Below are 27,384 nucleotides of genomic sequence, written 5' to 3'. Positions count from 1 at the left end.
CTTCCCCTTCTTGATCCTTCCATCCACTGAGTCACCGGAATGACCACTGAAACACTCTACACTCCCACTTTCCAGACTTCCTCCCAACTGTGATGTCCTCATCTAAGCCATCTCAGCTGCCCTCTTTCAGTTGACAAAAAGGTAGGATTTCTCCAGGATTTTAATGGCCCCCTGAGAGGGATGAGGGACAGAGGTCTCGCCCTACTGCCCCTCCAAAGACCCCCTGCCTCCCCCCAGGATTGCCCACAAGCAGGACACTGAGTAGAACTGCAGGTCATAAAGTCACTATGCCAACCTTCCTGTCCATTATAAGGGTCATCACAGGGAATTCTGCTTCCTTGGGGCGGGGGAAGGGCCCCAAAGCCGTCCATCTTTGCCTCTTCACCCTCAGGGGAGGTACCAGGGGAGGCTCACAGTGCACTGTGGTTAGAGGGCTAGAGGGGTGGAGGCCCCTGGGCAGCAGAAGTCATGGGGGCTGTGGCCTGAGGGGGCCTGGAGTGGCCCGGGTCCAACAGGACCGTAGGTATGGCCAGGTAAATGGAGAGCAGTGGGCCCTGGGTACCTGGCCCCGGGCTCTCCCTGTTGCTTTTGCTGCTCCCTCCACTGCTGAGCGCCGGGAGCTTCCAGCACGATGTCCTGAACTGGAGAAATTTCCACCACCTTGACTTTGGCTGGAAAACCATTCACCGCTACCTCAGCCCAGACTGGGGAAGCCTCCACAGGAGCATCAGGAGCAAGGCGAGCAAGTTGCATGACTGTGATGGTGCCTTTGACCTCTATTTAGTCTTGGATGCGTGAGTAACCCTCCCATCTGTCCCCCTGTGCTTCTCAAGGCGCCTCTGTCACCAAGGTCACTGATGGGAAGAAGGGGTTCCAGGGGTCCCCAGGCTCTGTGAGAGAGGAGGTGAGGACAGTCTTGGTCAGACCCAAGAAATAGACCTCTGTGACCTCCTTATTCCTAGACAAAAATAAAGCCCCAGGCATTTATTTCCTGGGATTTCTACTTCTGGAAAGGAAAAAGGGCACCATAAGGTTTCCCAGTGGCTCTGTCTCTCTTACTTCAGCTTGGCCTGAATCTGTAAGGCACATGCATGACCTTTAAACAACTGGAGTGGCAGGTGATTGCTAGGCGCTGCCTTCTCAGCTGTTGTGAGAAGCTCACAGTGCATTTTGGTTTTTTTTTTCTTTGCAGAGAGATTACTGTGTCCTCTGTTAGGCATTCTTGTAGTGCTTCTGCTTGGAAAGTTCTTTGCTTTCCTGGTTCCAACTGTTTTGCTCCTTTCTTCAGAAGCTTGGAGAACCACATTTTAATTTGTGTGCACTTTAATTTGTGGTTTGTCTGCTTGTGGCCCTGGGAAACCTGGCCTGTGCATTAGGTACCTTCTGACCCTCAAAGGAAAGGGCGGGGTAAATCCTCAGGCTAGAGAGATTGCCTTGGTTCCATTTTCAACTCCTCTGTGAGACTGAGGATAAACTTTACTTATTTAGTAGTAACAGTGGCTTGACTCTCAGTATCACTGAAACGTTTTACAGTTTCCAAAGCTCATCACTGGCATCTGTCATCCTCAAGACAATCCTGGAAGACACAGTAGGAATGTATTTGCCTATGCAATCTCTTGGAAAAGGGAAATGGACTCCTAGAGGTTGGATGAGGTATGACGGAGCCTGGTGGAGGTGACAGGGCCAAATCCTGCTGGATTCTGCAAATGGGCGGAGGAGAAGATGGTGTCCAAGAAAGGGACCTACATACCCATTCCCCAGCCTCAGGCCATTAGAGTAAGAAAAGTAAGCCCAGAGCACGTCTATAGTGGGCCAGGCAAGGCTTGTCTGAAACCACAGCAAATTCTTGAGTCCCAGAGAAGTAACCTTGTCTCTCTGGGAACCATGCTCACTCAGTCCAGTTGTAGAAAGCCTTGGTGCCTTCAAAGCCATCTTGATGAGAATATTTGGAGGATGAGGACAGCCTTCCTCCTGTGGCTGCTTTCTGCTACTCTTGGGGAGAGGGGAATAATGACCACTGAGGAGGCAGCTCCAGTTTTGCAGTCAAGCAGACTCCAATCATCAGTCATGCAACTTGGGCAAGTTGCCTCACCTCTCTTTGCCTCAGCATCCCCATCTGTACAATGGGATCTTCATACCTACCTCACCTGGTTGTGATGAGGATGAATGGGAGTTTGGTTTGGGAGTATGGTTTGGGAGTTTGGGAGTATAGTTTTCCTAGCATGTGTCAGATGAAGTCATGGAAGATGAGCATAAAATAAAGGGAAGGCAAAGCACACACCCTGGGAACTCCCCAGCACTGCAGGGGCCCCTGATCCAGCCCTGACTCCCTAGCTCACTCTCTCCCACGTGCCCTTTGTGGGGAGGTGGGGTGCGGGTCAGACTTCTGTGGGTGGCACTCCCAAAGTTGTCTGGATCTTTCATCCATTGGTGAGCAGTCTTCACTCCCTTGTTCCTTTGCTCATCCACTCACTGAAATAATTACTGGAAAACTTCTATACACCAGTCACTGTTTTAGGCAGTGGAGATAAGGTAGCAAACACAACACAGTTTGAAAAGTCCTTTTCCTCTTACAGCTTTCATTTTAGAAGGCAAGACATAAATCAAAGAGGAGCTAGGATATTAGATGGGGATAAACACCAGGGGGAAAATCAGGACAGGAGAATGAGAAGTTTTGAGGGAGGGACTGTTCTAAAGAGGTACCCAGGAAAGACTATAGTGACAGACTGAGATGGTGTCAAGAAGATTTGGATGACTTTTGAGTAGAGTAGTTGTGTGACTGGATCGTGTTTAAAAGAGTCACAGATGAAGGGCACAGAATAGAGCCTTCTAAGTGAGGGGTCTGGTGCAGGAATCCAGGGAGGAGATGATGGTGGTGTGGACCAATAGATATGGGCGGCAGTGATGAGTGGACAGATTCTGGAGCTATTTTGAAATCAGAGGCTACAGGATTCCAGAGTGTGGATGGTAGGCGGCTGGGGGAGCCAGGTGTGTTGCTAGATTGGAGATAGGGGTAGGAGAGGAAAGCAGTTTCTTCACCATGTCTTCTTCATAATGTGAATAAATATTATTATCTCCATTTTACACATGAGGCAAGGAGGCTGCTCAAGGCCTGGGGATGAATGACCCACCAAAGCCTCAATATAGAATACACAGATCCAGAATTTGAACTCCAGAGTCCTAGTCGTTGTCTTCAACAGTATGATTATAATGTATCTTGATGTGAATCTCTTTATTTTATTTCATTTGTACCTAAGATCCTTGGAATTATAGGATCATATACTTTATCTAATTTTGGACATTTTTGGATGTTATTTCTTCAAATAATGGTTCTGTTTCTTTTTCTTTTTGCTTTATTAATTCACACAGTATGTATATTGTTCTGCATAAGTGTGTCCTGCAGGTCCTTTAGACTCTGACCACCTTTATTCATTCTTTTTTCTTTATGCTCCTAACACTAGACAGTAGCAATTGTCCTGTCCTCCACTTTGCTTATTCCTTTCTCTGCCTAGTAAAATTTTTTATTGAACCACCCTAATCGTGATTTTTTCAATTTATTATTATACTTTTCTGCTCCAAAATTTCCTTCTTGATTTGTTAATAATTTGTTCTTCATCATATTTATTTTGCTCATTTATCACTATCCCGATTTCCTCTTTCTTTGTCTTTCTTTTCCCACTGTCTGAGTATATTTAAGATGATTTTAAGTGTTTTTCTAGTAAGTCTGATGCCTTGGCTTCTTCAGGAATGATTTTTGTAATTTTATTTACTTCCTTTGAATGAACAATGGTCTGGTTTCTTTGTATGTTTTACAATTATTTTTGTTGAAAATTGAGATTTTTATTACTATAATGTGGTACATCTAGAAAGCAGAATTCATCATAGCTCACTGGGTTGTATTTGCTTTTATCTGTTAATATAGACTCATGGAATAGTCCATTTATTCTGAAACATTTCCAAACTACTTTTGTAAAGAATATTCCTTGTTGTGTGTGTGTGATCACTAGAGTTTCTGTTCCTGTAATTCTTATTCACTGAATGTATTGACAGAGATTTCCCAAATGCCAGGATCTGAAACAAGCATGAAATCATTACAAAACTGTAAGAAGACATGGGAGTGGTGGGGAGAAGCCACATCTTCCATTCTTTGTAGAATGCTTATTACTAGGACATTTCTTTAGCACTTAGCCAGACTACCACTGAGCCTAGCGACCAACCTGAGGTGAAAACTGAAAGTCTTCTCAAGACTTTCCTGAGCATTCTCTTGAGCTGCCTGTTTCTAAAGTCACCTATGCCCACAGCTGATCTTAAACATCCTAATTGACCCGGCCAGGTAAGGCTGGCTTTACAAAATAATTTGTAAGTAAGGTCAGCATTCCTCCCTCTGGATCAAAGACAACATGGGACAAAGTCAGTGATCAAAACCAAAATTGTCACCATGCCAGAGAAGGTGTGGGAGTCATGTGATGAAATATGCAACAGAACTTTCCTACCATCTTGAAATGAACTATTTGTTGACCGCACATTTGCTTTCTTGTTGATTTTTGTTTTTCAGAACTCCTAGACGTTGATGCTGATAGTGTCTGGTGATTTGTTCAATGTGTCCCTAGGGGAATGAGGGCTAAGATTTTTCAGAATCTGCCATTTTGATGACATCCTTCATGCTATAAGTTTTTGTTTGCAATTTTATTTTCACATTTGGGAGAAACTACTTGAACACAAATTTTAAATCAAACACTATTACTGTTCACGGCAAAAGTCTTGAGGTTCCTAACCCTTTCCTCCCCATTTTTGATCTCACTTCCAAGAGTCAGCCACATGATCTCACTTCCAAGAAAAATCTTCCAGATTTTCCTTCTGACAATATGATCATGTTTCCAATGCTGTGCTTGTACTGACTACAGTTTCCTGCTTTTTGAGGTTTACACCTTCTCTACTGAGTTCTTACTAGGGGAGGAAGAAAATTTAGCTTTCTTATAGGTCAGCTCTCCTACAAAACCCTGCCCCAGCAACTTCCAATGTCCCATCATAGTTATCTCAGTAGAATGTTTTGGTCTCAAGCATAATATCAAAGATATCCTCAAATTGCTGGTGATCCTTGTCTCCATTTTCATTTAAGAGTAGGGCACTAAGTCATGATTGAAACTTGGTTTGTCAGAAGCCCATGTGGTTGCTCGGTTCTAGAGTGCCTCCTTCCTAGGGACCTGAAACTCCCTGTCATATTTTCCACTGCCATAAACACTGGTGTTCTTCTACATTCTAGAATCTAAAGCTTCATGCAAAATAACCCCACACGGAAACCTTTTCCAGAGTAGGTGGGTGGGTTAGAGACTTAAGTTTCCTTTATATCTTCTTTGGAAAATCCTCTTCAGTGAGGGAGAACACAGTGGAGAGGAGTAATGAGAAGGAAAGCAGAATGTGGTATGAATAGTTAGGAAAGGAGTTGCCTTGCATTAAACGTATAGGAGCTCCCAAGAAAAAGTATGTATTGTGGGTAGGTTGACCGTCTCATGCTTTGTCACCCACAGTTGTCACACACAGCAGTGTCTCCCAGGTCTGCTAAGTTGAGGGGGTAAATCATGGGGTTTACAGCTAGTTCTTATGGTTCACATCCATGGAAATTCCTTGATCTGTAAGCACTTCCATTTTCTCATCTGTAAAATGCAAATAATGATGATTTCATAGAAGTGTTTAGCATTGGAAATCATGCATGTATATGTCTGGTATATACATACTCCATGAATAATAACTATAGTATTGTTAGAATTATATATCCTTAGTTTACTCACCATCTCTTAACAGTTTTAGATACAGCCAAGAGGAGTCAGAAGGAATAGTAGAGAGGAGAAAGACGCTCTTGGGTATATGGGAATTACACATTTAAACATGATATTCAGGGTGTTTATGGGCATGGTGATCACTGCAGGTAAAAATAAGGAGCTCCTGGTGGTTTTCTCAGACTCACAATCCATATCAAAGACATGAACCAACATTCACCGAGGAAGAGCCCAGAACATGGCACCAGCCTCAGTTTCTCTACTACCTTGTGCAGAACCTTGACAAAACAATTAGCCAGAGAGACCCACATTTGCCCTTCATGACCTGGAGTGCAGCCTGCAGAGGTATGGGATTGCAAGGACCTTTGAGCCCTGGCCAGCCGGGCACATGGAAGTTCCTCCCACCTAGACTTAAGGGGTCATGAGGCTCTCCAGCCTCCTCATTATCCATTCAGGTAACTGAAGTCAGAGCCAATGGCAGTGAGAAACTGAAAGTGGGGATAGGAAAGTCCTGCAACTTTCCCTGCTAGTGTGGTATCATGGCACCAGAATAGCAGTATCCTAGACCTAGTTCTGCCCCTCCCCATGAGTGTTCCCAGAAAAGGCCTTCAGAGTTCAGAGTCACTCAGCTTTGCAGGTATGATAAGAAAGTAGTAAGATAAAATAATCTAAGTAGTACATCCTTCTTCTGCCTGAGGCCAGGGCTCTTATTGTTGTTTCAAAATTAGGGGACCAGGAATGCAAACATATTAGAATTGCTCAGACTTCTCCAACCAATGTAGCCTCCCTTATTCCTTGTGTGTCAACCAACCTGGTTTGCTACCCAGAGCGTCTCATCCCCAGCATGAGTCAGGTTGGTCACCTTCCCCACCACTCACACTGGTGAAAGTCACCACCAAGGTGACCCACTGAGGTTGCTAACAGAGTATGACAGCCTTCAGCTACATGGGGTGGGGAAGAGTTGCTCAAGCGCCTTCTGGAAACTGAAGAGGCAGAAAATCTGCCCACCACAAGGAGATGCCTCATCCCTCTTAATCAGGTCTTCTTTGTTTTCAGGTCGAACAGCGAAGGCAACACTTGGAATGAAGTTTGTGATTTAACAGAAAGGTTGCTGAAGAGGTTTACAAAGTATGGCTGGTGTTTTTCTCTGCCAGACAGAGTACACAGTTCTTTACAGTCGGTGAAAATGGGAGTCCTTTGGTTTCAGGAGCAGAGAGCCCTAGGTGGTGTTCTGAGGCAGAAAGAATTACCAATCACACTGATTTTACCAGGTCTCAATAGCTCAGTTGGTAAAGAGTCTGCCTGCAATGCAGGAGGCCTGGGTTTATTTCCTGGGTTGGGAAGATCCCCTGGAGAAGGAAATGGCAACCCACTCCAGTATTCTTGCCTGGAGAATCCCATGGACAGAGGAGCCTGGTAGGCTATAGTCCATGGGGTCGCAAGAGTCAGACACAGCTGAGCGACTAAGCACATGCACATCTTTCTTGACTCCTGCCTGGGAATCAGGTCACGATGTAGGGGACACACTCTGTCCCTAAGGACTTCATAGATTAGGAAACAGGCAAGTCACATACCTACACACTGAGTTAAAGGGTTCCAAGGACCAAAAGATAAGAACAAAGGAGTTACTTGCAACTTTAAGGAAAAAGCAAGTATTCTTAGAAAAAGAAGAAGGCAAGCTTGGCTTCCTAGAGACTGTGGAATATTGAACTAGATCTTAAAGGATGAGGAAAGACAGGGTAACAGAAACCATCAAGGAGACTTCTTCTGTAGTGAGTGGTCTGTTTGGTTAGAAAGCAGAGTTGACTCAAGGGAGGACTGAGAGATGAGGCTAAACAGGACAGTTTGGGAGGCTCATAGTGCCAGGTTTATGATTACCTGCTGTGAGCAATAGGGAGCTATAGGTTATTCTAGGGTGGGGATCTGACATGATCAAGGTTGTGCTCCAGGAGAAAAATATGATAATTATGGATTAAATGAGATGGAACTTGAACCAGGAGAAGTGGGGAACCCAGCTAGGTAGCAATTTCGTGAAAAGATGAGTCAATGGGCCAGAAGACAGTGGGGGAAAGAGAGAAGGGTGTGTGTATGAATGGCTGCTGAGAGGTAGAAAAATTTCCCTGAGATAAAAGGCAAGCATGGAAGACAAGAGAGGAAGGAAAGTGTGGTAAGGTCCAAAGAATTTTACATTAGAGGAGAGGTCCATGGAGAGGCCCTCATGCACAAGTGCATAAGTGTCTACTTTTTGTGCATGCAGGAAGTGTATACATGTTTCTGTGTGTGTGAGAGAGAGAGAGAGAAAGAGGGAGAGAAAGGGGCTTTGGGAGCTTGGGGTGGGGGATATAGAAATGGACCAAGATGACATCTTAGCACCGACTTTCAGCAAGATCATATGTCTTACAGGCCTCTGAACTGTTCACAAAAGTATTGGAACTTTCAGAATTAGAGAAACGCACACCAAAGCAAAAGAGTTGGGATGAGTAGGACAGAAATTGACATGAACCGCTGCCTCTCTGGCTGCTCATTGATATTAATTTTGACCAGTGTTCATGGCTTCTTATGAGCCCTTGCTTCCTTCCCAGCCCTAAACTGAGGATTTCCCTCATCACCTACTCCTCAGTCAGCTCTGTCCTTCTGCCACTCACCTCCGACAGGTAAGTGTCATTTTAAATCTCCAAGGTAGGCCTGGTGGGCAGGGCCACAGAGAGGCCCAAGAAGCTGAGGATCTCCACCGGGTGCAGGCTGCGCCAGCCTGGGCTCTCATGAGTGCCCACTCTGACCCCAGTCCTGATTCCCTGGCTCCCACTGACCCCTGACTGTACTGACACTAGTAGACTCCTGTGCTACTGGACCATCTCAACTCCCTCCAAGCCCTGCCCTCCACTCATCCCGTCCTCTCAGCCCTCTTCACTTTTTTTAGAATTGGCTCACTGTGAGGACTCCTGGGATCTGGTGGAGCAGATGTGTGGATGCTTTGTGAACACTGGCCTGTGTTGGGTGCCTCCCCTGGGTGTCAGTCTCTGCTCTGGGCCATGGGGGAAGAAGGCAGGCAGAATCAAAACCAGGAGGCAAGGATGGGCATGCTGAAGTGCTGGAGCTTCACTGTGTGGGAGCCTGGTCCCTTGGTGGATCTGAGACAAGGAGCCCATGAGTGTGGTTCCAAACACCAGGCAGAACTGGATGTAGGAGGGAAGCACAACACACCAGTATCCTAAGTGTGTCAAAAAGCCTGAAGGTGAAAAGACGTGCTTCTAGTAGCAGGGAGGTAAAGATGCTCCTGATGCACTGAACCCAGTTCAGTGGGTAAAATACCAAAGTGAGGTTAATGTCATTTAGAAATAAGTGGGTCCAGGATTTGTGGCACAGAGCCCTTTTCAGGACCTTGGAGAGAAGCCACGAGCAGGAAGGTTTCAAAGGAGGAAGTGTGATGGTGTCAGTTCATGGAGACAGCACTCCCCAGGCCTGTCTCCCAGGATAAGCAGGCACCAGACTTCCTGTTCAGTGAGCTGGGGAAGGCATGGTTTTGTGCGTGTTTGAGTTTAGAAGAGAGAGAGCAGAGCTGATTTGACATGGGAGAAAGTCTATCTCAGGAGGACCCCACAGAATCTTGCTGGGAGCTGGTCTCAGCCTGGGATTGGGCATTTCCAAAGCTGCCTAGGCATTTAGGAGGATGTGGCAGAGGGCTGGGGTGGGTCTTGTTGTACAAGGTGAGTCCAGAGTGGCTGAGGGAGCCTGGTAAGAGGTGTGACTCTAGTGGGTCTGCAGAGGATTGGGGGCAGGACTGGGGCCAGGGCTGGTGCTTTCTGAGCCCTATCCACTAAGGGCGAGCAGGCTGAGAGGGCACCATCCACATAGGCCTTGCTCCGGTGCTGGAGAAGCCAGACAGCACAGGGCTAGGAAGCCTCAGGTGTGCTGGTGGGGGGTGCGTGAGAACTGGGAAGAGGTTCAGGAGCTCCTGTCATTATGAGTGGGATACTTGAAGAGCAGGAAGGATTGCTGAGGGTACTAGGAGCCTGGTGTCATGGTATGAGAAGAGCTGGAAGGGCAACAAGAGAGAGCCACTCAGGTGAGAACTTTGCCTGATGATGTGAGTCCTGGGCAGGAGACCGTGAGCACTGAGAGTTCCAGTATATTGTGAGGTGTGAATGACAAAACTGAAATCTTCTAGAAAGTGCCAAGACATGTGTTTCTACTCAACTAGGTAAGGCCTGCTTTGGCCTGCCCTGGCAGTGGGTCCCAGGTCTCCTCTTCTCATGGGCTAGGTTGAGTAGGTCTGAGGCTCTCATATTTCACTGCACATTGAGCATCTCCTCTGCCCTCAGTGAGAAGCCAGCCTTCAAGGACCACATCCTCCTTAGACTTGCTGTGACAGCTCAGCCCATCACACTGGATAAACCTGAACCTAAGCCCGCACTCCCTAGTGTATCCCAGTCCTATCCCCTGTGATCTGCTTTAGCAGAGGACGACATCCCATTGTCATGGCAGCCTGGAGTCACTACTCTTTCCCCCTTCATGGACAGCCCTCAGGTCACTTTTCCAGCTTATGGTCTGTTTCTTCAGGATCAGATGAAGGCCAAGAGCCCTAGACTCTAACAGAGAAGCTTGACTACTTCCTTTAGTACTGGTCCAGAGGGAGAAGTGGCTGGAAGGGACCAAGTCCACCTCAGGGGTCTGTGGCTGAAGAGGAGGGAACAGGGCAGGAATATCAGCAGAGTGACTTCACCAAACTCATCCTTGCTTGTTGGAGGATAATGTGCCCTCACCAGGGACCCCTTAGGTGCCAACAATACCACCAATCACGTTGGGGGTGCCGGATCTACAGGTGCACATCCGTGGGTGCTTCCCTCTCACCATGGACGGTCAAGGCAGGGCCCTTGATGAGTCCTCTGCGGTCTGGATGCCTGAGACAGGGATGAGCACATTGAAAACCAGGTCCTACTTATGGGACAGAAAAGCAGCATCCTCCACACTCACTGAGTCGGGAAATGAAGAAGGGTTAGGGCTAGTCCTGTCAGTGGCAGAAACATGGGCAGAAGAGTCAGGACAGGGCCACTTGTGCCCCCTCAGGTCCAGGCAGGTCCGCACAGGGCAGAGTGGTCCCAGGACAGCTGGGGCTGTTTTATTGCCATCAACCCGCATTCTTCATCTACCCTCTTTTCGAATTGTTTTCAGAAATGAACTAAAAAAAGGTCTTCAAAGACTTCGGGAGATAAGGCCCTCAGGAACCAGAAGACTGCAAGATGGATTGAGAAAGGTACGGACTCTATAGCTCAGAGGATTTATTCTGCTTTGTCAAGTTCTTAAAGAATTATTGGATCATCTCACTGTACTCCCCCAACTTTCCTTTATTTTGTTTCAGGCAGGTGATGAGATTGCGAAAGTTTACACTGCTAGTAAGTTGCCTGCTGACATCACTGTGCTCAGGTGGGACAGAGCCAGGCCCGGCCTCAGCGAGGGCTGGTGCAGACCCTCCTTGGCCAGCTCCTAGCGCTGACTCCTGGAGCAAGCTCCTTGACCTCTTTGTGCTGCAGGTTCTTCCTCCCCACAATGAGGATGCAAAGCTCCTCCAGGGATGTTCCTGAGAACCACATGGGATCATGCATTACATTCCTGGTTCTTACTAGATATCAAGTGCATGACCTACAGTTGAGCTGCATGAAAAAGAAAAGAGAAATTCCAGGGACAGTGAGCAGATGGAGTTCAGTTTAAGGAGCAGAGACATGGGCGTCCCCCTGATTGCCCACAGTCTGTCCACCACAGTTCTGGCTCTGCCTCCTTTCCCTTCAGCCTCTTCCCTCTGGTAGACTCTTATCCAGTAACTGTGTTTCCAGCAGTGGGAAAGGTTGTTCTTGGCCCAGAACCATCTGCCTGTAGACTGTAACGTTGCAGCCCTCATCAGGAAAGAAGCATAGGCTGCTGGGGAAAGGCAGGGAGCTGGGCGGGGGCTGCTGCCCAGACCTCTGACAGTCAGTCTGGCTGCTCCTCCATGAGCTGTAATGAGAGGCTTGTCCTCACCGGAGAAGTAGCTGCAGTTGCCATTCAGGATAAAGGCTGTCCACCTGCCCCTAGTGAGGGTCCACCAGGAAGTGCTCTGGGCCAGGCACTTCATCTGTCAAGTGAGTCCTAGACCAAGGCTCCTTCTCCCTCCAGGTGCTCTGGGTGGTGGGTCCTCAGGTCAGAGTGGCCGCTCCCCAGGAGGAGATGTGGGAGCAGCTCTGTGGGCCTGACTGCCTGTGGCAGGTGCTTGCTGACCAGGCCACTCCCTGCTTGTTCTGCAGACAAGAAAGCTGCCAGCATGATTTATGCTTTGACTGCTGGACCACTGGACCAGTGGACAGTATGGGCTTCTCAGCGAGAAGTAAGTCCAGTCCATCATTTCCAACTTTGTGTCCCATCTAGTTGTATATTTTGTCCTCACAGTCTTTTTTTCTATTAGGCCAGCAGGTTTAAGAATTTTAAGACCAAATTTTACGCCATAGGTATGAAAAACTCGCAGAGAAACCAGGTAATTCAGAACAGGTAACCAGGTGCCACTCTTGAGCCCAGCTGGGGAAAACTTTCAAAGGCAGCTGTCCCAGCATCTCCCAGTGAATGTCCCTCTACCCCAGCCCAAGTGTTTGGACAACAGGTAGTCACCGCAGATGAACAGCAGGTGTTGTGTAAACTATACCCCAGAGATGTGGGTGGAGGAGCTTTCCACTCCCTGAGGGTGGGCTGCTGACAGATGCCAGGTTTGGAGTCCAACAAGGCAGCAGGCAAGAGCCTATTTCCCGGGATAGAATGCTGTGTTCTCAACCCTTGGCTGTTTGCCAAGCCATCTTCTCTTCCTTGTAGTTGATTCAAATTGTGGGTGGAAAGACCCAGGCATATGAGGTACCCAAACCTAATGACATGGAAGGCTTTATTATATCGGTGAGTGTGGGATAAATGTGAGAAGGAGGTTGGGGCAGCTTTTCACCATGCTCATGCGTGTCTCTCTTCCTGACCCTCCCACCCATTATACTGTCTTCCAGCTCGTGGGAAATTCCTGTAAGCAAGTTATGGGTGGGGACAGCTACTATGCCTGTGTAGGAGGTACGTGCTGGGGTCACTGTTCCAGAGTAAATGACATTTGCGTATGCGTGGTGTGAATGTGCCTGAGTCTGAGTGTGGTGTGTGTCTTTGGTGTAAGTGTGAAGTGTGTGTGTGTGTTTGTGTGTCTGTGTGTATGTGTGCTGTGTGTGTGCATGGAGTGTTGTTACAGAAATATGTTGGGTATGTTATTGTGCATTGAGTATTTAAGTAAGTGTGTGTTTGTGTGAGTCATGTCTGCCGTGGATTATGGTGTAGATATTGGGTGTAATTACCTTTTCTTCTGGTTTTATTGAGATATACTTGACATACAGCTCTGTATAAATTGAAGGTATACACACCACCAAACGACTTCACATACTTGTGTTAGGAAATAATTACCCTAGTAAGATTAGTGTAATTACCTTTTTAAAATTCAAAACTAAAAAGTTTTACTTAGATATAAGGAAAATAAAGCACAGATTAATAAGAAATATATTTTAAGTAATAAGAAAATTTATTTTTAAACTCTGAATGGAACACTAGCAAATGTAATCCAACAATATATAAAAAGGACAATACATCAAGACTAATTAAGGATCACCTCAGAAATGCAAGTTTGATTCAGTATTTGAAATATCAGTGCAATTTACCTCATCAGCAAAATGGAGAAATAAAATATGATTTTTTTCAATGGATGAATAAAAGAATTGGGCAAAGTTCAAGTCATAAGAGGACCATAGTCTGACAAAGGCAACCACACAAATTCTCACAGCCAACACTATACCTGGTAATTCAATGAGGATGGCCTCTCTCTGAGGTCTCGACCTTGACAAGGATGCCCTCTCTCCCCTGGGAGGGTCCCTGCATCAGTGTGGGGAGGGTCCTGCGCAGTTGTGTTTCTGTTAGAAGCCCTCTCTGAGTGAGCTCTGTGTGTGCCAGCTTGTACCTCCACATCACTGGGATTTTTACAGCTGAGGCACGTGGATAACACAAGCTCCCACTGGTAAACAGCTCCCAGCTGGATGCAGCTGGACGCAGACCCAGGAAACTAGTCCTGGTTGTGGTACTCCAAACTGCAAGAATACAATGCAGTAGGCTGTGGTCAGACAGAGCAGTGCTCATATCCGAGATCTGTTGCCCACAGTTACAAAACCAGGGCAAGTTGCTGAGTATCTGGCAGCTCCAATTTCCTCTTCAAGGAGTCTAAATAACAAACATCCACTGTCACATCTGCAATGAGATGTAGATGCAGTGGGATTCACAGTGACTGGCACAGTATCTGGAAGCTGGTGGCCCTTACCAACAGGAGCTGGCACTAAGGCTTCTATCACTGACCCCTGGCTCTGCCCCCACTCTCATGCTGAGCCCAGGTTGGGGAAGGAAATGGTTAAAGAACACTCAGGATGAAAACGTCTTCAACTGCACCCACTGTAGGTCATGCCTGACCCTGACTCCTCCTGTCTCTGACCCTGTGACCTGCAGTGCGAAGTGTAGATGTGAGGAGGGACCCACACACATGTGCAGGGTCTTTTCCTGCTTCTCTGGTGTCACTGCCAGCTATGTAACAGCCTGACAGCTTCCATTCTGTGATCATGTCCCCAGGACACACACGGGCCTGTCAGACCTCAGGGTAGGATGCCTGTTGTCATTCATGCCCTGGGGTGGCCCAGCAGGGATGACAGGTGTCCACTGCACACCCTCTGCCAGTGAGGCCCAGCGGTACTGCTGTAACGTTTACAGCTGCCGTCATCTTGTCAAAAGCTGTCTCACAGCATGACTGTCACTGGAGGAAAGCTCAAGGCAGGAACCTAGCTAGACCTGAGACAAATAGAAGCTGTCGTTCTGAATAAGTCAGCAGGCCGGGTGTGAGGAAGCCTGGAGGAGGTGAGCGTGATGCAGGTCACTTCTTCAGCCTCTCAGGACTAAGACTCTATGCCAAGACTGAGCAGAGGCCCCTGCTGACCTCCCTGCCTCTATGCCTGTGCTCCAGTCCCTCTGCACAGGGCCCGAGGGGCTGAGAAGGCCACTTCCCTTCCCACCTGACAACAGAAGCTGAGGCCCTCAAGCTGAATAACCAGACTCTCCAAGGATCAGCCTCTGCTGTAAGCTCACCTGCTGCAGAGGCTGTGGGGTCAGGGCACTGAACTTCCTGAAAAGCCTCCCTCAGTTTTACAGGGTTCAGCTTACCACCCTTTTAGATGTTACTCTCTTGGTGCCTCAGTCCCAAAGCCTCTCCTGGTCAGCTGCTCACTCCAGCTTCCCACAGCTTTGATGTTTTTCTGTCATTTGTCACTCATGTACCGTGACTTCTGCTTCGTCGTGTCCATGGCTTTACTATTTAATTTTTATCATTCACCTCACTTTTTCCTACCTTTCATTATGGAAAAATTTCATAACTATAGCAAAGTGAAAACAGATGTACTCCTGTCTCCACTACCTGGATTGACATCATTTCTATTGTCATTTATCATGGGGTTACCTCACCTCCAAACCCTTCATTGTGCATAACTTTACCTGGTAACTGTTTTTGGTTGAGCTCTCTTTTTGAAATGCAGCAGACCATAGTGTATCATTTGATGAGTTCTGACAAATGCACGCAGCACTCATGTAACCCCAAACCTCCTGAAGACTCGGAGCATTACATTTGCACCTAGAATGTCCCCTCAGCTCCTTTCCCAGGCAATCCCTCCCCCACCCTCTGGAGGCAGCTACTCCCTGATTTCTTCCTCTGCAGTCTACTTTGCTGCTTTAGAACCTCTCCTCAATGACTCACAGGGATGAGCACAGGATCTGGCCCCGGGCACTTGCCACTGTGGTTTGGGGATTCACCCACCCTGTGTGTTGCTGGGTTTGCTCGGGATTTGGCCCCAGAAGGCAGGCTGGAGGCGACACCCTGTCACCCTTTTTCCTGTATGTGACCAGACCAGAGTGAGTGTCTGCAAGAAGCCCAGCAGCAAAGGCCATAGTAGGACACAGTGCAGAGCAGGGCTTTCCTCTGAGGTCCAGCGTCCAGGTATGCATCGTGGTTGGAGACCCTCTGTGGGGGTGTGTGGGACAGCAGGACCTGAGGCATGAAGGATGGACATGCTGTGCCAACAGGGACACTCCTGCAACCAGCCTGGGTAGAGGCTGCCCCTCCTCCAGGATAAGGTCCCCCCTTGTCCCATCCCACTATCTCCTGAGTTAACAATCACAAGGAGTTCCGCTTTTAAATGTAAATTCCTACCTAAATATACTTTATAAAGATATTTTTACTTTAATGGGATCTTGCGGTACATAATGTTTTCCAACCTTCTGCACAGTATTCCATTGCATGAATGGACCAATTTATTTCATTAGTCTCCCTTGGTCAATACTCAGATTATTCCTAATAAGTATACTACAAGTCACATTGCAGGGACTGTCCTGATGGTTATTCCTCTTGGGACAGAGTATCCCTGGGATCAAGACCAGAAGTAGAATTGATACCTTAAGGGGCCACCCAGCTCACTGTGGGCAGTGTCCAGTTTGTCTCAAAACGGTTGTGCCAAGCTGCATGGGGTGCTCCGCCGTCTGCCCTCTCCAAGGCAGGTCACCTCTATCCGTGCACCCTAGTCAGTCTCATGCAGATTGCATGCCCTCTTCAGGCTCCTCTCCATCTGGCCTTTTCAGGGAGCCTGCCTTCCCATAACTCTGTCTAGCGGCCCCAGGTGACCTGGTATGTAACTTTTCTTCCAGAGAGAAACCTCTCTCCTCCAGAAAGGATCAGTATCCCTCAGGCTGTTGGTCCTTCTGCCTCTGGTGGGCAGCTGCACTGTGCATGGGAAATGAAGCCTTGTGAGCTGATTTTAGTTCTTCTTGCAACTTCATTTTCATCCTGTGGGGCTAACTGTTAAGAGGAATTAGGATAAGGGGTGTTGGGAAACAGAAGAGGCTGCTGCCCAGACAAAGAAAACTTGTTTATTTTGAACTCTCTTCTGCTCAAAAATCTGAAACCATCACCCTGCCTTCCACTTTGGAGACTTGCCAGAGCTTAGAAGCCCTCCTTTGAGAGCAACGCTGCCTGGGACAGAAGGCCTCTGCTGCAAAGGTAAAGCAGCACCTGAGCGGGGCTGAAGGCAGCAGGAGCTCCAAGGAGGAAGGAAGGGACCCAGGCAGAGGGCAGTGTGCACTGCTCCTGAAGATGCTGCCATGCTCTGTGCTCTGGGCTGTCAGCTGGCCCTGCCCTCAGCTGCTGCCCTCCCTCCTGTCACCTCCATGGAGGAAGAGGTGGAGTTCAATCTTGACCATGAGGCTGGGACTGGCCAGGTCCTCTCTGGTTCCAATTCAGTCCAATGAGCTGAAAATCCATGTATCAGAGTATCAGAGAGGATGTGTCCCTGGAGAGGAATGTGACAAATGTTTAGAATTAAGACAGGAATGGGCTTCCCTGGTGGCTCAGCTGGTAAAGAATCCATCTGCAATGCGGGAGACTTGGGTTTGATCCCTGGGTTGAGAAGATCCCCAGGAGAAGGGAACGGCTGGCTACCCACTCCAGTATTCTGGCCTAGAGAATTCCATGGACTGTGTAGTCCATGGGGTTGCAAAAAGTCAGACATGACTGAGCGACTTGCACTTCACTTCAAGACAGGAGCAGAGGTAGTGTAAGTAGGTGCTGGGTTAGGTACTTGAGCTCAGATTCTGGCCCTGTACCTGCCAGAAGATACCTGTACCTTCACTCTCTGTAAAATTGGAAGTAGTAGATCACGTGTACCTTGTGGATTCAGGAGATAAAAAGGAAGACGTATAAAGATTGATAGGCGCACTGTAGATGCTTGCTTGTGGAGAACATCATTTTGAATGAACAGAGCAGGTAGTGCCTTGCATGGATTTTCCCACTTCTGGTTCCTCTTGTCTTTTTGTTTGTGGCAGGAAGGCTACACTGTCTATTTTTGCCTCATCTAGAGCCTGACTTCTCCATATTCTGGCAGTTAAGGTTTCTTTTCTCTGCCTGTATCTACTTACAATATGGTTTATTAGTTTAGAACTATGCTTCTTTGCAAAAAGTAATCCTAAAATGTAAATTGCAAGCAATCCTCTTTGAGACTGAGGGGCAGCTGCCCTGCTCAGGTGAACCAAGTTGTACTGGCAAAAGCGTATGGGCAAGACACAGTCCCAACTGCTTTTTCCAGGACAAATACAGATTCCCATGTCTTGGTGAGCAGTGAAGGTGCTTGGACTTTTGTGTCATAGTTAAACTGAACATATGTGCATGGGTTTACTTTGGGGCTCTCTATACCTATGTGTGTCTTTCTGTATTGGTACCATACTGTTTTGGTTACTGCAGCTTTGGAGTACAGTCCAAAAATAGGAAACATAGCACCTCCAGCTCTATTCTTTCTCCAAAACTTTTTGTTTATTTGGTGTCAAGAAAGTATGCAGGCTTTAAACATGGGGTGCAACTTTTGGAGAACCCTTGAAAACCTAAAAAAACTTATCATCAAGCCAGCTTCAGCCCAAAGGCTGAGAATATATTTTCTGCAAGCAGAGAAATTGCAAACTTGGCCCTAATCTGATGGGAACTGCAGGGATACCTGAAGCAGGAGGAATCAGGACTGCCAGATAAAAGTCTGTGCTGGCATTTCTGAGGAATGCTTCTCAAGTTAACTGACCTTGGGCAAATGAAGCATCTGGGATTGAAATTCACCAATTTTGGCCAGGAGGCAGAGGTGGAGACTAATGACCTTGGGTTTAGAGCAAGAAGACTTGCATGTTATCCTGAACAATTCCCCAGGTTGTTATGCTTAGCCTCTTAGTTGGGTCCAACTCTTTGTAACATCGTGGACTGTAGCTTTCCAGGCTCCTCTGTCCATGGGGATTCTCCAGGCAAGAATTCTGGAGTGGGTTGCCATGCCCTCCTTCAGAGGACCTTCCCAACCTAGGGATTGAACCCAGGTGTCCCGCATTGCAGGTGGATTTTTTTACCAACTGAGCCACCAGGGAAGCCGTCTTCTCTGGGTCCCCTGGTATTTGCCTCTGGGACCAGAAATTCCCAGCAGCCTGAAGAGAGGCTATGGCCCAGAACTTCACTTTAGCATATCAATGTCTCTCACCCTGACAAAAGGAAGTGCTTGGTGAACCCTGGGGGCATTGTGTGAGGAGCATGAAGGGTCAGGAAGAGGGAGGGGAAGAGCAGTCACTGCATACTTCAGAACCACATCTGAGACAAGATTTTATCCTCCATGGGGGATTCTCCTGTGCAGGGCCCTTGCCCCTTTTCTTGCCTCACCCAGGTCCTGGCCTTGCTCCTGGGGTCTCCAGCCTACTATAGGCACAGAGAAGCACAGGGAGGAGGAATAGACCCCAAGTGCAAGAAAGTCCTACAAGCACCAGGCTTGTATGCTCAGCTGAAGCAAGGGTCAGATCTATCTTCAGCTTGCTTTTTCTTGGTTCCTGTCCTTTATGTAAGGGAGGGCCTGGTGGAGAGCACTGCCTGCAACTCCTAGGGAAGACTCTAGGACAAATGGGTCATAAACCCATGACTGGATTTGCCTCTGTGGTGGGGATGACATTGGATGCCTTTAATGAGTTTGATGGGTCAGGGGAAGTAGTGAGAGGCCCCCTGAGTTCTCAAAGCCCAGCCCTGCTGCCTCAGAGTGGACCATCAGTGACAAAAGGTGAGCCCAGAGGACAAATGGGTTATTCAGACCCTGGTTCCTTAGGGGTGTCCCCTGGGAATGCAGTTATAGGGTGACCTGTAATAATTGTGAAATCGGAAGGAAGTCAGGACTCAACCACTCCTAACACAGAAATTTGGATGTTGCCCTTGCAGAATCCTACCATCTCGGATTTTATGCATCTGGACTGAGTCCAGACAGAATGAGTGAATATACTTGCAGATATAAATTGGACAAAAACGAAGTCTACAGTAAGTAACCTACCTTGGTGCCTCTAAGTGACAAACTTTCCACACCACACTGCATTTCCTCAGCCACCCAAGCCGTCAGATCCCTTCCTTACCATTCACTTAGACACTCTGAGGATAGAAATAGTGCGGACAAGTGGACGCAGTGACCTGGCTAGGAAACCTGGACACTTTGCCCTTCATCTCAGGCTGGGAAGTGATCAATCCCCAACAAGTCAAGAAAGTCTTGGATCAAGGCTTATCCCTGCAAAGGCTCACCCCGGCTTGGGGTGCTAGTTCTGCCCTCACTGCTACATTCTCCCACAACTTCCTTGGCCCTCACTCCCCTTGAGAGAAAGGACTTGAATCTTATGAGTCTGTTGGTGAGAAGTGGAGGTAACCCCAGGGCCCTGAGTCTGTGCCAGGTGCACTGAGCTCTCCCAGGAGAGTAGGGTCACCGGGATTGAGAAAGGATGCCAACGGCCAGGCCTGGGCCCTGGAATGTTGACTCAGGCCCATTTTACATGTGTGATTTTGACCTAATGAATGTTCTGTTCTCAGCCTCTATTATCTGTACTGTAAAATGGGGTCAGTATGGTAGGTGCACTAACTAAACCCTACTGTATACATAAAGCTACTATTTGGAAATATTCAGGCACTAGGTGTTCCTCCACAATGGGGGAGCGGCCTGCAAAAGTACACAGAAGGGGCAAGAGATGTGCCCTCATCACTGAGGTAGATCTGATTTCCCTCAGAGAGTGCCTGGGGACAGTTGGACTTCCTCCGCCTGCTCAACTCTCCCAGTTAACCCCCTGATACATTGATTGGATATGATTATATTATGTTCTGTGACTCTTCATTCCAGGGCCATCTGATAAACCCAGAGTGAGTCGTCTCCACCAGCACAGTTCTGGACCATGTCTCCTTAAATGGGTGCATAGAACGGGCAGGGCTCTGCCATTTCTACACTCTCACACCACACAGGGTGTAAATGGCCTCAGGGGGTTAGATTTTCTTTGGTCTGTACTTTATCAGGAGTGGTTTGTACTGAGTCTTTGTATGGAAAACTTATGTGTATTGAACACCTGCTGCATCAGGTTATGTCTAAGTGGCTTATATGCACTATCTCAGTTAATTCTCAAATGAGACCTAATTGTATGTAACTGATGCAGCAAGAGCTGGAAAGCAAACACAGGTGATCTGACTGCCTAGTCTGGGTCTTTGGCCTTGCTGATGACAGTTCTTGAAAAAGGTTGGAAACAACCTATCATCCAATAAGTGTATTCAGACACTTCTGGGTTTGGTGGCTATACTGTTTTCTCACCCACGGTGTCATCAGTTTCTCTCTGAGGTGGACCAGCACAGAGATCTCACATGGGAGAGTTTATCCCACATGGGCTCCTCTGCTGACCGCCATGTTGGATATGGTTGGAGACTGACCAGAAGTGGTGGATCAGCACTATTTGTTGCCATGAGCCCTGAGGATTGCCATGAGCACCAATGAGGATTCATTTGGTAGTCTCTCATTATATTTTACTCTGATTAAAACATCTGGGAAAACTTTTTAGTAAATACAGAAAAGCATAACAAAGATTAATTTTAAAACCAATATTCCTTTATGTTTTATATTATTTATCTTAAGTGTGTCATGATTTCACATATTAAGAAATCTTTATACGTGCTGTCCTTGTGACCCTCGGTATATGAGGTGGCTGCCATTACCTCACTCTCCCTGCTGTGTGAACACTGTGGAGATTATGCTACATTTCCTTGTGATTTTTTTTCACCCTAATCCCAACCATTCTACCCCTCGGACACAAATCCTTCCCCCTAAATAAACTTAGTGATTAGTTTTTTAATATCAGTACCAATAAAGGGGAAAAACTTCGTAGCTAATGTGAGAACTGAGTTATGGCCAAAAGCTGGTCACTGGGAAGGAAACCATCTGAGAGGGAAGGCCTGATCTGTGGCCACAGTCAGCGTGTGAGAATAGTTAGGGTTCAGGAGAGGGAAGGTTCCACAGCTACTCACCATGCACTGTCAGAGGCTCCTGAGGGCCATCTCCCAACCCCCACAAAATTTTAGAACAAACACAAACACAGAGGCCCTGTTCCCCCTCAGGCTTCCCTGTGTCCACAAATAGTACCACCACCCACCCTGATGTTCTGCTCACTAAACTGCATGTCGTCCTTGACTCCTGCTTATTCTCATCCCACATCCAGGCCACCTACAGGTCCTTCTGCCTCTGTGTCCAAACTCATCTGGACTTGGACAGCCCCTTGACACACTCACTGTACTTAGAATAAAGCCCACACCCCTTCCCAGGGTCCACGAGGCTCCTACCACTCATCTCTTTCCGTCAACAAGTTCAGCTAATTATGCCGTAGGCCATGGCACAGGTGCCCACAGCCTGGACAGTCTTCCTCAGAACTTTCCTTGCCTTTCCCCTCATCTGGTTTCAGCTCCAGGAACATTGTCTCAGAGATCTTATCTTTAATGAGAATTCTCAATAACATACAAAAGTAGCAAAAATTGTATAGAGCCCTTGAAGCAGTCTTACCTGCTTTCATTAATTATCAACCCTGGCCAATCTGGTTTTGCTCATATTTTCACCGTTGATTATTATAAAGCAAATCCCAGATATCCTATCATGTCCTGTGTAAATATTTCATTTTCTCTTAAAGAGAGATTGTGTCTCTAAAAGGCTAAGCAGTTATTCCTTCCACTCCCTTCCCTATTCCTTCCCTTGATTATTGACATCATGGCACTTTTCTCTCTGGCACTCATTTTGTTGTTTGTTACTTTATTGTCTGTCTCCCTCTCCAGTCCCATAAATGTCAGGCCCTTAAGAGCAAGGCTTCTGCCAGCCTTGTTCGCATTAAACACCAGAGCCCCTTTGCACAGTGCCTGGTGCATGGTCGGTGTCAGAAGAAGGCAGAGAAGAGAAGCTGCTTCTGCCAGAGCGGTAGCTTTGCTTACCAAGGACAGGCAGAAAGGAAGGGGTGGATGGATGGACAAGTCCATTGACACTCTTTTCATATGATTGTCTTTTAGCTAAACCACCTGACTCAGTGACTGCAGAAAAATTAGTGTGCCTAGGACATATTTTTCTTAAGGCTGGACAGTAAGTGTTTATGTTCCGGGGCCCTTTGGCCAGGTTTCCCCACTGTGAGGAGTCCAGAGTGTGGGATACCCCATTTACTGAGGGCAGCACATGTCTGTCTCCAGGAGGGCTCAGGCATCCTCCACCCCTGTCCTGGTTGATAATCCCCTGGGGTGTTCAGGATCCGCTGTGACCGAGGCTCTGCTGAGGAGGGCAGGATGTGGGAGATGGTGTGTCCCAGGGATGGTACCTTTACTCCGGGCAGCTTTTCCAGATGAAGCCAACATGCTGTGTACATACAGAGTCGGGATGGGGACACATACAGCCATCCTTAGTCACTTAGTCCATGGTCATGAGGGCATCTAACCCCCTGCAGGGCTCCCCACTGCCTGGCCTGCCTTCATTTCAGAGGTCAATCTCATGTTGTCTGGGCATGAGCTTTCCTTGCCCATGCTTCCTGCTCCCTGGAAGCTCCAAATGCCTGATGTTTGAAGTCATTACAATAAAGAGATCTGGGGAAGACAGATTGAGACAAGTGCAAGAACTGTCACTTGTCACCTTGTCACCATTTGCCCTTTTTGTGCCTCAGGGTGGCCGTCGTTGATTACTCTCTGGACAGGGAAAATACCTGGAGTGAGCGAAGCCTGAAAATTACCAGCAGGGACTGTGTGAGTGAATGTTGGGCTGCAAGAGAATCTGCTTGGGAGGAAGAGACAACCAGGGATGCAGGACAGGAGAATAACATCATTGGGAAAGGGCCAGCAAGTAATCTGTGCAGACATGCACTTCAGGTAGCATTTTACAGCCAGTTTGGTGCCTGAGTTCTTTATCAGGGAGCTATCCCGCTGTCCCCACAACTCTGGTTTGTGAAATTCACTGAAATGCCTCTATGAGTGTCTCAGGATACAGCTGGCTATTTGGGTCCTACAGAAACTGCCTTCTCTATGAACCAAGTATCGTTGAAGGTATGTGTAAGGAACCAACTCAAGCTCTAAGCAACTCCAGAAATGGTTCTGAGCTTCTGCCCACCCTGGACCCACGTTGCCACCTCTCCTGGCCTAGGACTCGTGGTGGATAACTCCAGGCTCCAGCCTGGATTCCAGCTGGAGTGAATGTAAAAGGCTGGGACACTGTGTACTAGGAGACAGAATCCCGGCCCTCTGAGACCCCCAGGCCCTCCAAATTGGAGTCCCAAGCACGGGGGTCTGGAGGGTGGGAGCAGCTGTGGCCATGCCCAGGGTGTGTCTTCACTGAGTTGGTGCAGCAGCAGGTAGGGCTCTGAACCCACTCATTACCTTCACAATCCCAGCCTCCCAAGACTGGGGAACACAGGCAATCACTTTACAGAGGTCATCAGCCTCCCTTCTGCCTCTCCTTTTTTCTCATATTTCTCTTCTGCCCCTCTCTGAAAACTGGCTCTGACCTCTGCAGGGGGTCTCTGCCCTCTATTCCTGGGGAGCTGGCAGGGTCACGGGGAGGTTGGGGCTCAGCACAAGGAGACACAAGAAGAAAGTGCTGCTCCCAGGGGTCTGCTTTTCCCAGCTCTACAGTGTCTATGCTGCTTAGCCTGGGGCAGCCCAGCATGGATGACAGAGCCTGTCAGCCTGGAGTGAGATTTCTCTGGGAGGAACGCTTGTGCTAATGCCACTGCCCCTGTGTCCAATCCCAGCTGGTGAGGGTTCCCTCAATGTGACGGTCCTTGTGTGTCCGTTTCTTCTGGTCTCTGCACATCCTCCTGAGGATCTGAGCCTGGACCTCCACATTTCCCACCAGGAGTCCCTCCACCTAACTGCTGTCTGTCCATGGGCACATTGAGAAGAGAACTCTGGAGCTGCCTGTGGCTCCATGCCCAGCAAGGGTCATTCTCAGCCTGACTGGGCCTCTCCTTTCAGCAGCCCTATTTCCTGGACAGGGGCTTTCTCTGTCCCCTTCCCTTCTGCTTCTCTCCAGCAAAGCCATTGATGTGGGGAAGAGCTGGGCAGTGCAGGTCCGGGTATGCAGCATACGCACCCTTGGTTATGAACAAGAGCAGAGAGCTCACTCCTTAAGGTCCCATGTAGACATGTCCTGTACTACTCTGGGCTTTCTAAAGCCTCTCTCTAATGCTTTCAAGTGCCTGCACTTCCTCACCACAGATGTGAGATGGAACCTCAGAGAGTAGCTGTGCCTAAGGTTGCAGAGTTGGGAAGTAGGGAAGAGAAACTACGGGTAGGTGATCAGGTCTCCCGCCTCTTCTCTCGAACCCCTGCTTCTCAGGGGCCCCGCAGCCCTCCCTCACACATCTGTGTGTCATCTTGTGGTCCTTGAAAAATCCCAGTGCTCTCAACCAAAGCAGGCAGTGAGGGCTGGGCTGTCACCCCTTGGAGGGCTGGGCTTCTTTGTCAGTGCTCTGGGGAGAGCCTCTGAGCAGGGTCAGCAGTGGGGGTCTGTGGCCCAGGGCTCCACAGTGGCTCTCTGGGTACCAGCCATGATCTTCTAGCCCAACTCTGGTCCTTATAGATGAGGCACCCTGAGGAGAAGGGGAATTGTGGGGTCTAGTGTGGGAAGTGCATTTTGGGCACGTAAGAAGTGGTCACTCAGGCTAACCCGGGGACTTTGGCATGTGTGCTCTCTACAGTATGAGCCTACAGAGCCCACAACTATCCCAACAACTACCACAACGACCACAAAGCCTACCACAACGAGGAGGACAACCACAACCACAGTGCCTACAACGAGGAGGACAACGACAACAACGACGACAACGACGACAACGAGGAGGACAACGACGACGACGACAACGACGACGACGACGACAACCACGACGACAACAACTACAACCACCACTACGACAACGACAACCACAACCACGACAACCACAACGACAACGACAACAACGAGAAGGACAACGACAACAACGACAACCACGACGACAACAACCACCACGACGACGACAACAAGGAGGACAACGCCAACAACAACAACGACGACAACAACCACCACCACAGTGCCTACAACTGTCACAACAAGGAGGACAACAACGACAACAAGGAAAACAACAACCACAACGAGAAGGACAACGACAACAACAACGAGGAGGACAACAACGATGACCACGACGACTACGACTACGACGACTACGACTATGACGACGACTACTCCCACAACAACAATGACTACGACGACCACAACAACCACAGTGCCTACCACTGTCACTACAACGACAACCACCACAACCACAGAAAGTACAACTGTCCCAGAGACCACAGTGTCCACTGTTGTCACCCAGAGCCCGGTTCCTCTCTTGTACCCTACACTTGTCCCATCCCTGGTCGTGATCCCATTGCTGCTTATCTGTATCTGCTGCTACAAGAGGGTGAGTGACCCCTGCCTGCACAGCCTCTGCATAGCACTCCCCAACCCCCTGAGGGGCGGGGCATGTGCTGGCCCCAGAACCCTGCCTGTGGGAAGGTTTCTTTCAGCTCCAGGTCCCTCACACCAGCAAACAAGGTGCAGACTCTATCCTCCCGTTCTGGGCACAGACATAGCCTGGGCTTCTAGGGGGCCACCTGCCTCATGCTTTAACTTCACAGGGAAGGGGCCTATGAATTGTCCAGACTCCTGAGACCAGGGCTGCCCCACAGCAGTCAGATTCCTGAAGGACTCAGGTAGACCAAACCCCTAGAAGTCTCTGCTGTTGAGGGAAGAAGAGGGGTCTGCATAGGCACTGATGGCCCAAAGGGAGAAGGGTACTGGCCCGGAGAGTACTAACCTCAGAGGTGGCTGTGCCTTCTAAAGCAGCATGGATCCCTGCCCATCTCTGGTACTTTCTGTCACTCCTTCATCAGTCATGCTAAGTCACCAGGATGTGCAGCTGCCACCTTTGCCCACAGGAGCTCACTGTCCAGTATCTGGTCTCGTATTGGTACCTGGGGGACATTGAGGGTAAATGTCACCTTCAGAGGGTGTGTCAGGAACCCTGATAATGAAAAGAGTTAGAGACTGGCCCTGGGGAGGGAGGGGAGACAGAGGGGATGGCCAGTTGGATTTGCAAAGACACAGGCCACAGCGGGTGAAGAAGAGGAAAAAGCAGAGCTGAGAAAGGATAAGCAAAGCAGCATAGAAGCTAGCAGATCAGATTTCTGCAAGAGATGAGATGCGAGGAGAGAAAACATAGGGAGATGGAAGGTGGACCATCATCCCTGAGGTCTGGGAGGGATGTGGGGAGTGTTCTCTTGTCTTCCCATTATGTCAGGGCTGCTGATGAAAACTCCCATGTGCAGCTTCTACCAGGGACCAGGGGCCTTGATCTGGGCTTTTTCCACCTTGACCCTACATGTATGTATTGATTCCCCTTTGAAATCTGAAAAGTCTAAGGCTTAGGAAGATAGTCACAGGTCATGAGCAGCTAAGAGATACCCTAAGGCCTGTTTTTGGACCATTTACTGTTGCAGAGCAGAGTCCCAATGTCTGCATAGCTGAGTCAGACTTGTCCATGCCCTTTCCACATTAATTATGTCTCTTTAACATCCTAGGTTATCAAGGAGCCACCATCAGCCCAGAATCCAAAAAAAGTGAGTGATGTGTTTGGCTGATGTTGAGAGCATGCT

General features: G+C 48.4%; 1 protein-coding gene across 4 annotated transcripts; it reads left to right on the top strand.

The window, feature by feature from the left end:
• The first annotated feature begins 301 nt into the window (after positions 1-301).
• LOC110138455 (anthrax toxin receptor-like) lies at positions 302-25,563 on the top strand. Of its 4 annotated transcripts, XM_070470985.1 has the most exons (12): positions 307-794; positions 6,834-6,905; positions 8,360-8,431; positions 10,950-11,031; positions 11,137-11,170; positions 12,056-12,135; positions 12,214-12,282; positions 12,612-12,689; positions 12,791-12,851; positions 19,621-19,716; positions 23,385-23,463; positions 25,413-25,563. In XM_070470985.1, the coding sequence occupies exons 1-11, from the start codon at positions 538-540 to the stop codon at positions 23,441-23,443; spliced, it is 960 nt and encodes a 319-aa protein (XP_070327086.1). In that variant the 5' UTR covers positions 307-537; the 3' UTR covers positions 23,444-23,463; positions 25,413-25,563. The 4 variants fall into 4 exon arrangements, with proteins under 4 accessions (XP_070327085.1, XP_070327089.1, XP_070327086.1 ...); XM_070470984.1 differs by lacking the exons at positions 23,385-23,463; positions 25,413-25,563 and adding an exon at positions 20,558-22,739 and having other exon boundaries at positions 302-794; XM_070470986.1 differs by lacking the exon at positions 23,385-23,463.
• The last annotated feature ends 1,821 nt before the right edge of the window (positions 25,564-27,384 follow it).

This window comes from Odocoileus virginianus, chromosome 7 (genome assembly GCF_023699985.2).
Source record: "Odocoileus virginianus isolate 20LAN1187 ecotype Illinois chromosome 7, Ovbor_1.2, whole genome shotgun sequence".
Lineage (NCBI taxonomy): Eukaryota > Metazoa > Chordata > Mammalia > Artiodactyla > Cervidae > Odocoileus > Odocoileus virginianus.
Note: the sequence above shows the minus strand (reverse complement) of the source record. Positions and strands in the feature narration are given on the sequence as shown.